The following is a 10,310-nucleotide window of genomic DNA, read 5'->3' on the forward strand; positions in this document are numbered from 1 at the left end:
GGAGCCGGGGTCAGCAGAGAGGCAGGAGGGAGCCGGGGTCAACAGATGGGCAGGAAGGAGCCGGGGTCAGCAGAGAGGCAGGAGGGAGCCGGGGTCAGCAGATGGGCAGGAGGGAGCCGGGGTCAGCAGAGAGGCAGGAGGGAGCCGGGGTCAGCAGATGGGCAGGAGGGAGCCGGGGTCAGCAGAGAGGCAGGAGGGAGCCGGGATCAGCAGATGGGCAGGAGCGAACCGGGGTCAACAGATGGGCAGGAAGGAGCCGGGGTCAGCAGATGGGCAGGAGGCAGCCAGGGTCAGGGAGGCAGGAAGGAGCCGGGGTCAGCAGATGGGCAGGAGGGAGCTGGGATTAGTGGGCAGCAGGGAGCCGGGGTCAGCAGACAGCTGTGGGGGACACTGGGCAGAAAATATAGGACAAGCCGCAGCTGCCGGGCCCGACATTGTTCCTGAAGGTGCTGTGTGACCTTGGCCAATCCCCGAACCCTGTCTGGGCCTCAGTCTCTGAAGCCCTGCAAGGACAGGACGTGCACGGTGCCGGGACCCCTTTCCACTCTGCGCGTGTGAAAACCCTCGGGGCGCCCACTCCCGAAGCTGGAGACTGCATTTGCTTCACTTAGAAACAAATCGCAAAATGGAAATCGAGGCTCGGGGTCAAGAGAACGGCCAGAGTCCCCAGCCCCTCCCCTGTGACACGGCCAACACCGAGGTCCCAGGCAGGCACCTCCTTGGGCGTCTGGGCCAGCTGCACCCGCTCCCGAGGGACCGGCCCAAGGCCAAGCAGTGAGTCCTCTGGGGAGGGGTTGGGAGACTCAGAGGGCCCCCCGCAGGGTCTCAGGGCTCAGCGACGTGGCCACAGCACAGCCCTGGGCAGCCCAGCAGGGGCAGCGGGTGGACAGGCTGAGGAGGGGACGTGCCAGACCACCGGCGGCCGCCAGGGGGCAGCACTGGCCTTGCCCCGAAGCTGCCCGTGCCACATGCGTGCAAGGAAGCAAGTGTCCCTTGGCGGCCCTCGGTGCGCGTCATACTCACGGGGCCGCTGTCGGACAGGGGTCTGGCCGGTCAAGTCGTGCACGATGCAGCTGTCGGCATCGGCGTCGGGCGCCGTGTGCTGCGGAGGACCCGTGGGTGAGCCAGCTGCGGACGGACAGCCCGGGCACCCCCAGCCCCACCCAGCTCCTCACCTGGGCGGCCTCCCCGTCCTGGGGCCACTGGTCCAGATCAGCCAGCTCCAGCTCCTGCTCCTCGTGCGACGTCTGCGGAGACCAGAGCTGGGAGCTCAGCCCTCGCCCAAGGGGGGCAGGAGGCCCCAGGAGAGCCCAGCAGGCGGGCAGGGGCTTACCTGGTCGGAGGGGCGGGGCCCGCACAGCTTCAGGAGAGAGGTCACCGTGTAGTACAGCAGCAGCAGGACCCCGGGGCTCACGTACACGGGCCAGTCGTGGCCGGTGTTGAGGATCAGTGCGTTGGGGCCGGAGCAGTTGGTGGGTCCCACGAAGTCCTTGAGACCAAACACCCTACCCGGAGAAGGCACGTCACTGGCCGCTGGCCTCAGGAGCAACAGGGCCATGCAGAGGCCTGGGCCCGGCCAGGCGGGTGGGACAAGGCAAAAGGACAGGGCTGCGTGGGTCAGCCTCACCTGGCCCAGATGCCCTCAGGTGGGAGCAGGGTCTGGGCGAAGGGCGTCTGGTAGCAGTAGAGGCAGATGAGGTGGCCGGCGCCAAAGCAGCCCACCATGACGCAGAGTGTGCTGAAGCCCAGGGGGCTGATGGGAAAGTGGCAGGCCCACCAGGTGCAGATGGCCAGGAAGACCAACAGGTAGATGCTGGAGAGGGCCGAGGGGTGGGCGATGCCTGCGCACAGGCAGAGGGAGGGCGGTCAGGCCTGGCCGGCGCCAGTGAGCCCGTCTCCCTGGCCGCTGGGGAGCTCCCCGCCCCTCCCTGCCTTGGCGGGTACCTGCCAGCGCGAGCAGCATTATGGCCAGGGTGCGCCCCGCGGCCACCAGCAGCCAGTGGGCTGTGACCCGGAACCGGGCGGCCAGCCGTGACCTCTGCTTAGGGGCTGGTGCAGTGGCTCCCTGCAGCCCCACTGGGGGGCCTGTGTCCACGTCATCGTCCTGCCGAGGCCAGGGCCAGGGTGAGGGAAGGTGCCGGGCACTGAGGCCGCTCCAGGCCCTCCCATGCCCAGCTGGGAGCCGGGGGAGGCCACACCCTTCCCACTTCCTCGCTGGAGTGCACGGGCCTCGCAGGGCTTCCTGGAGGCGGCCCCCGCCCTGGCCCAGCCCTGGCGCACAGAGACCGTGACAGGTGGCGGCTGACCTCGGACCACTGCAGACCACCTAACGTGTCTCGTTTCCCCCACGTAGACCCCACGGATTCCCCCACGGGTCCCCAAAGCCCCTGCCCCGGTGTGGTCTGGCTTCTGAGAGGTGACTTCCAGAAGGAAGAGAAGTAGCCCGTGCGGACGTGCTCCCGCGCACTGCTTGCACCGCACGTCCGGGTTTGACCAGCTATGCTGGGTCCCACAAGCTTGGCAGCTGAGGATGTCACATGGCCGGGGACAGCCGGGCCCCACCTGCACCTGTGGAAGCTGAGAGCCGGGGGGCCTCCCCAAGGGAGCCAGCTGTGCTGGGGGTGCAGGGGCCACACTTCTGCCCTCCCCGGGCTCCTGGAGGGGACGAAGTGGCCGACTGCCCAGAGGAAAGGGACGGTCCCTGCTTGGGGCAGGGAGAGCCAGAGACCAGACAGGGCCCATTTCCCCAGCCCTGACTAAAGGTTTCCGAGAAGACGCTGGGGATAGCCAGGCTGTGGGGAGGAGCACAGACTGTCATCCAGGTGCCTGGCCCAGCTGCCAGCAGCGCGGCGTGCCATCTGTGAAACAGGCGCTGTGGCTGTGGCTGTGGCTTTCCAGGTGCCCGGGCTGAGAGCACAGGCCCTGGAGCCAGATGGCTGGTCCCAACCTAGCCCTGACAGTCTCCATGCTGTGTGGCCTTAGGCAGGTGACTTAACCTCTCTGAGCCTGTTCCCCCGTCTGGGGGGATGGGACCTAACAGGAGAGGTGAACCCGACAGGTCGTGCCCTCACGGGCTACCAGGGCTGCAGGGGTGCCGGGGACCAGGGATGTCAGAGCAGGAGGGCCCTGGGCCCCCTTTCTGAGGCCACGCAGCAGCTGGAGGCTGGGTCATGCCGCTCAGCCCCAGGGTTGGCCCTTAGACCCCAGTGCGAGTTGGGGGCGGAGGAGGCGCCTGCCACTCCCTGCTGGCCATGGGGCGGGGCCGGCCAGGCGGGGCTGGGGCTGGAAGGCCTGAGCTCATCCCGCCCACAGCCTGGCCCGGCCCTGGGAATCTGGGAAAGGCGTGAAAATCGAGCGTTTCTGGGAACGGAAAGAACAGAGGCAGCTGCTGGTGGAGGGCAGGTGTGAGACCCCCACAGCAGCCGCTGGCCCCCACACCGCGTGGGGCGCTGCAGAGCACTCCCACATGCCTGCCCGCCTCCCCCTGCAGCCACCCGGCCCCGAGAGCCGTCCTACACGCCCGCCACGCACGCACCTAGATGGGGCCACCGTGTGCGGGAGTCAGGCTGCCCCCTGGCGTGGGGACGTGGGCGCTGCCAGACAGCAGCGTGCGTGTGGTGGCGTCTGGGGCCTCCCAGCTTCCTGTCTTAGAGGCGTGCCCCGTGGGTGCCCGGGTGGAGCCCCTCGTCACCTCACCCCGGGTCTGTCTACACCGGCCACCTGCGCCTGGCGGGATGCTGCGGTCCCCACCCCCTGACGTGAAAGTGGCCACCCCAGGCTGCCCAGGGGCCACCAGGAGACCCTGTGCTCTGGGGAGGGGGCCGGCCCCTGGCCCTTCTGGCAGATAGGTTCCAGGAAGCCCCGGTCACATGCCAGCTCCACGCCACGTGTCCTCATGGGGAGGGGTAGGGACGCTCCAAGGACGCCCACAAATGCCTGGAAAGGCTGCTGGACGTCCGGGGCCCTGTCTCTACCTCTGAAACAGGGCACGGCCCCATCCTGCAGGACGGGGACAGGGACAGGAGGGACAGCAGGACTGTCCTGCAGGCTGAGTCGCCCCACTCAACCTGCTGTGTGGCCTTGGGGAGTCCCTTCCCCTCTCTGGGCTCTTCTGGAACGCAGGTCCCTGTGCCTAGCAAGCGTCGGCTGTCTGGCAAAGGGACGCTGGTGCAGGGGTGGGGTGGGAGGAGCCTGGGCTCCTGGCGCCTCCCAGGCAGGAGTTTCTGTGCCAGGACTCCCGCAGTCTTACGTCCCAGCTGAGCCCGAGGAAGGCCGTGTCAGGCAGAGGCCAGGCTGGGGTGGGTGGGCAGAGTAGGCCCCGGCTGGGCTCGTGACCTCTGTCCTCGCGCAGCAGCAGGAGGGTGCCGAGGGCCCCGGCTCACGCATGACTGTGAGAAGTGGCCAGGGACCCAGAGATGCCAGGGCCAGACCCGCCCGGTCTGGCGGCAGCTGAAGCTGACGCCGCCTCTGACCCAGGCCGTGGCTCCGGGGGCTGAGAACGCTCGCGGGGGCTCTGCCGCAACCCCTCGGCCCCGGGGTGAGACGCACCGGTGCACAGGTGGCCGCGACGCCCATGTCCAGGCGTCCTCTGACGCAGATCCATCTCCCAGCCCGGGGGTGCCGACTGTGTGGCCCCCACGAACCCCACCCCCAACAGGTTCTAAGAGCACAGACGCCATCTTGGGGTCCGTGGACCTTTCCGACCCGAGACGGAGCCCCGGCAGGACCAGGTCTCAAATGGCCGCGACCACACCGCCGGGGGCCGGGAACGTCTCACCTCTTTGCGGTCAGCACGTACGTACAACAAACGGGTCTATGTTCGTTTAAAATAAAAAGTCCTCAAAACGGCTGGGACCACAGCTCCGGAATGACCTCCCGACACCCAGGGGACCCGGCGGCCCACAGCCCCTCACCGGCTCGCGGGCGTGCGGGCTCTGCCGGGTCTTCCGCGCGAGGCGCCCGCAGAGGCCCAGGCAGACGGAGGAGACCACCAGGATGCCCAGGTCGGGGGCCACCAGCCGGATGCTGTTGGGAATGTCCCTCAGGTCGAGCCTGTGCGGGAGGGAGGGGCGGTCAGGCCAGGGCGGCAGGTCCAGTGGGAGGGGGCGCGGAAGGGCCCCCGAGGTCAGGGGCCGAGAGCGGTGGACAGCTCCGGGGCCTCCCCTGAGCCCAGGAAACGCCCGAGGCTGGCTGAGGGTCTTACCGCGTGATCCCTGCGTGCCAGGTGAGGTTCTCCCACGGGCCGCCTGCGGACAGAGGCACAGGAACCTGGATCAGGCGGGGAGCGCCGAGTGGCTGGGGTTCCCCGGCCACACCCCCTTGGGAACCGGGGAATCACAGGGCCCCAGCATCTGCAGAGCCCCCACGACTGGTCTCAGATGCCGTTGCTGACAGGGAAACTGAGGCCCAGCCAGGGAAACGCAGGCCAACTGGAGCCCGCCAGCCCTGAGTGGCAGAACAGGATTGTCCGCAGAGCAGGGCCAGCGTGGCTCCCCAGGCTGGGAGCGGCCCGCAGGAGCGGGGAGGCCGCGTCTCGGTCTCAGAACAGCCACAGGCGGAGGCCGCCAGCCTCCGACGCTTCTCCTGGCTTCGGCTCTGCGCGGCAGAGGACGCTGCCACGGAACAAAGACCAGGACACGGGTGACAGAGCGAGGTGCCCGGGCTCCCCCGTCTGAGGCCTGGGTGCTGTGTCGACTGAGCCGGCAAGACAGGTGCCGCCTGGAAACAGGGTCTGCAGGGTGCGGGGCGCCAGGCAGAGGGGTGGGGAGCACAGGGCCCCTAGCGTGGCCGGGCCGGGTCGCTAGGGCACCTCGGGAGGCTGACGGAGGGAGGGGCCTCGGGGCCAGGGCTGCTCCTGGGCCTGGGCCGGCTCTCCACTGCCCGCCTGGCCAGCCCCGGCCCGGGCGGCACTGAGGACACGTGACCTGGGTGCTCAGGGCCCACCCATCCCGGCAGCCCAGGTCAGCGAGGTCGCCCGGGTCCAGCCCGGGAAGCGCACTGGGTCTCCCAGCCCCGCCCCCGCGGCAACTCACAGCTGGATTCCGGGAGCCGGTGCAGGCGGGGCACGGTGTACAGGCATATCTGGAAGGTGAGGTGGGCCGCCAGGAAGAGGAGGCTGAGGCAGATCAGGGCTCGGAGGAGGCGGCCCGTGTGACCTGCGGGCAGAGCGGTCAGGGCTAGGCCGGCGTGCAGCCCACCGAGGGCACGGGAAGGGGCAAGGACTCCTGAGGCCTCCACTTGCCCCATGGCCCCCAACGGGGCCACCCCCACATGGCCCGAGCCTGGTCACAGGCTCTTGGCAGGTAGGCGAGCCCCATGCACCCAGTGCAAAGGCCCTGCGGCAGGAGCAGGGGCAGTGGGCCTCCGGGGAACATTCAGGGCTAGACCCTGTGCGTCCTGCTGGGGTGGGGGCCATGGCCACCCTGGCGACTGTGGGGGCCCAAGCAAGGCCAGAACCAGCGGGAGGGAGGAGAGGGCTTGGCAGCAGCAGACCCAGCAGAGCCAAGCCCGCCCTGGGGACGGTGGGGTGGATGGTGCCGGGAAAGCCCGCTTCTCAGCGGGAGACGCCCTCCCCTGGTGGCCGGCTGGCGTGGGGTCCTGCTCGGCCTTCACACTGCGCCCGAGCCCCTCAGTCCCCACCACAAACCCGTGGGGCCATCATCACCCCATCTCACGGACGGGGAAACCGAGCTCAGAGCAGGGCTTGCGGTCAGACGGCTAGAGACGCGTTTCCCCTGCCCAGACCCCTCCCCGGGGCCAGCTGCCCACTCGCTCCTGTCGGCCTCTGTGCCCAAACCCAGCGCTCCGGCAGCCGGGCAAGGCCAGGGGGCCGCAGGGCTGTGCTGCAGCCTCTTCCCGGAGCCCCAGTGGGAGCGGCAGCCCAGCGCCCAGCGCACCCCCTGCCCCAGCCGCCCTGCCAGCCGCGCTCACAGTGGCTCCTCTGTCCTGGGAGGGGACAGAGCCGGGGCTCGGGCCAGGGACCCGCCCATGGGCCCTTGTTCCTGGCCCATCGAGGGCTGGTGGAGGGAGTCTGGAATGGACTTCCTGGCCCCACCAGGCCAGGCAACCCCACCCCCATCCGTGGCAGAGGAGGGGCCCAGCACGGCGCCTGCCCCCCTCCAGCAAGGAGCAGGGCTCCCACTCTGGGGCCTCGACCCGGGCAGGGCTCTCGGGAAGTCGGAAGGGGGAGGCCCTGGGGTCCTTCCCGTCAAGGGGGCATCGCAGAGGTTCACACAGAGATCTGTGAGCCCCGCACCTGAGCCCTCCAAAACCACTGCTCAGCCTGCACAGGCCCAGGGCACCCCGTACCTCAGCACTGGCCTGATTCCAGCTGTCCCCGCCACACTGCCCCTGCATCCGGATCCTTCCAAGCCCCCCACCTGCGGGACTGCCCCCTGCACCTGCCCTGTGCCTCAACTGGGGAGCCCCCTCGGCAGAGCTGCCGCGTCCTGATGAGCTATTTGCAGATAGCGCCCTCCTGACAGCCGGGCGAGGGCCGAGCCTGGTTCCCGGGGCGCACGTGGGAGCCCCCTGCCTGGTTCCTGGGGTACATGTGGGAGCCCCCAACTCTGATTCACGGGGTGGGCATGTGACCAGCCAAGGGACCCTGGGTGCCACGTGTGGAGGGAAGGGGAGGCCCCCCCACGTCTGAGGCCACACGCTGAGGGCGTCCAGGCAGGTGGGGGCCGTACAGGGAACGGGGGGGACAAATGACAAGTCTGAGCCGTGAGCCCCCAGCAACAGAGGAGCGGCTGAGAAGTCTGGGACGGTCCCGGACACTTCCAGGGTCTGAGCTGGGCTGAGCTTGGGGTGGGGGGCAGGGGTTGGGGGTGTCCGAGGCTTTTGAGCTGGGGGAGCAGTGAGGCTGGGGAGGGCGGCAGGCCCCCCGCCGCAGGCCCGGAGGGGGCGGCCTCAGCGGGGTTCTGTTCCCAGGCACAGACGAAGCTTCCTCGAGCCGCTGACTGACCAGCGGGTCTCTGGGAGCTGACCCCACGGGCCTGCCGCAGCCTGCCCTGTCGGGGGACACACGAGGCCACACCATCTGCCCCAGCCTCTGCCCGACTCCTGCCCTCCCTGCACCCCGCCCAGCTCAATCCCCAGCCCCCAGGGTCGGGCTGGCGCCTCCGTGGGGACCCGTGGGCAGCGTCAGACCTTCCCCCGGGGCTGGTGCCAGGCCCGGCAGCCGCACAGCCACAGACCCGCGGGCACTCGGCACACTCGGGCCTCACGTTTTCTCCCTCCTGCCCAGAAACTCCAGGCAGCGTCTCTGTCCCTGAAGGGTCTCTGAGGCTGGATGGAGGGACAGGACGAGGGCCAGGTGAGGAACCTGCCGCTGGGCTCCTTGCCTAGCCGGGCGATCGCGAGCCCCTCCTCTCGCCAGGGGAAGCGTTTCCAGTCGTAACCAGGGTATGAAATATTTACGGGACAAGCGGCTAAAAGCCAAGGACCGGGCGCGGAGGCTCACGCCTGTAATCCCAGCACTCTGGGAGGCCGAGGTGGGAGGATCGCTTGAGCCCAGGAGTTTGAGGCTGCCGTGAGCTAGGCTGACGCGACGGCACTCTAGCCCAGGCACCAGAGACTCTGCCTCAAAAAAAAAAAATAAACAAATAAAGCCAAGGGCCTGGGACACGCAAACCCGGCTCCGTGGAGAGCGGACGGGGTCGGGCGGCGTCACGCGCTGGCCATCCTAGGAGGGGTCCTGCCCCGGGTCCCCGGCAGCTCCCGGCACTCGGCTGCACAGGGCCGTCCCCATCGCCGTTCCCCACCTGCTCTCCCCACCCGAATTCCACGCGCTCCCAGCAGCACCTGCACCACGGCGCCCAGCCAGGAGGGACCCCGAGGGTGGGGTGGTCAGAGCAACGTTGACCATCCAGGAAGGGGTGACCTTTCACCTGTGGCCGGCAGGATGAGGGACCCCAGAGACGTCTGCGACCTGCTCCCTGGACCCTGTGAACACGTGACCCCACCCGGCAAAGGGAGCGAAGGTCGCGGAGGGAACTGAGGCGCTAACCAGCCGATCTTGAAGCCGGGATCGCCGTGGGCGTGGCGCAGCGCAAGGCCACCGTACACGGGAAGGACGCGGGAGGGAGCGACAAGCTTGAGGAAGACTCAGGGCGGCCTCTGGCTCTGAGGGTGCAGAAGAGGCCACAACCCAGGGAGCCTCGAGCAGCTGGAAAGGGGAGGAAACGGACTCTCCCCGAGGCCCTGGGACACCCCGTGCCTGACGTGGGCCTCCCGGGCGGACGTCTGACCCCCAGCGCAGCGAGAGGATCTACGTGTGGTTTCGAGCCCTTCCGCCGCAGCAACCGGGAACTCGGACTCACCCCAGGCTGCCCTGCCCACACCCCCGGGGGCAGCGCCCATGAGCAGCAGGGACCCTCTCTCGGGCCGGGCAGTTGCGCCCAACCTGGACCCTGCCCGGCAATTTCCCACACCCCCCTCTGCCAGGGAGGGTCTCTCGCTGGGGGGCTGCACTCCCCGAGGACCCTCCTTTAATCTATTCACCCTCCGAACTGCAGGTCCCCACCACGGACGCCTGCTGTCACTAACAGCTGGCACAGGTGGACGCGGCACCCCTGGAGCAGGTGACGAAGGCCCGGGATGCAGGTCCTCTCTGTCACCTGGGTCGCAGGCCTGACTTCCAGCGTGGGGCCCCGCCCCCATCCACCCGCCCCCACCCCACGCGGGGACCCTGAGCGCCTGGCAGAGGCCTTCACTCCCGCTGTGGACGAGGCCACCAAGCCTGGCTCTCCTACAACCATTCGGAGGACACAGAAGAGGGGGACAGAGTCTCGGCCCCAGCTCAGACCCCGAGACAGCCCATGCTGTGCCCGGCAGGAAGAGCTGACACGGCCACTGGACTCTGTGGGTCGGCGGGAGCCTGGCCAGGTGCAGGGTGTGTGCACAGAGCCTGCGGTGACACGGGGCCAGGCCACGGCGCAGGGACCCCCGCCTCCTGGGGGGACACCCGGGGCCGCTCGCTCCCTCTGGCTTCCCGAGGGACACCCCGCGACGGGTGGGAAGCTGCTCCTGTCACCCCACCCTGTGATCTTCCTACTCCTGTAACACTGACCACGGGAGAGATTCTGAACTTGGCTTTGGGTCTGTGCTGAAAACATATCTGCGGGACCCTCACCTGTTACCATGACTGTCAGAACTCAGTGACATTCGCTGCCGTGAGGGGTCTTGCCTCGAATTCCCCCCTTGGGAACCTGGGCTGGGGCCTCCCGCGCTTACCTCGGAGGCTGCGCCGGGTGGGCCCCGGGAACCAGGGCAGCAGCAGCAGGAACAGCAGGTAGACCAGCGACAGC

General features: G+C 68.9%; 1 protein-coding gene across 1 annotated transcript in view; it reads right to left on the reverse strand.

Annotated features, from left to right (window-relative positions):
- PIEZO1 (piezo-type mechanosensitive ion channel component 1) overlaps nt 1-10,310 on the reverse strand; it is a 28,630-nt gene extending 18,320 nt beyond the window's left edge. The window contains exons 1-9 of the mRNA XM_012657688.1: nt 10,237-10,310; nt 6,033-6,155; nt 5,204-5,246; nt 4,914-5,052; nt 1,945-2,104; nt 1,628-1,841; nt 1,334-1,505; nt 1,176-1,247; nt 1,024-1,102 (exon numbers count right to left, since the gene is read on the reverse strand). Of these exons, the coding sequence (XP_012513142.1) occupies nt 1,024-1,102; nt 1,176-1,247; nt 1,334-1,505; nt 1,628-1,841; nt 1,945-1,963 (556 nt within the window). The 5' untranslated portion in view covers nt 1,964-2,104; nt 4,914-5,052; nt 5,204-5,246; nt 6,033-6,155; nt 10,237-10,310. The remainder of the gene's footprint in view (nt 1-1,023; nt 1,103-1,175; nt 1,248-1,333; nt 1,506-1,627; nt 1,842-1,944; nt 2,105-4,913; nt 5,053-5,203; nt 5,247-6,032; nt 6,156-10,236) is intronic.

The sequence above is a fragment of the Propithecus coquereli genome, unplaced genomic scaffold (genome assembly GCF_000956105.1).
Source record: "Propithecus coquereli isolate 6110/MARCELLA unplaced genomic scaffold, Pcoq_1.0 Scaffold557, whole genome shotgun sequence".
Classification (NCBI taxonomy): domain Eukaryota; kingdom Metazoa; phylum Chordata; class Mammalia; order Primates; family Indriidae; genus Propithecus; species Propithecus coquereli.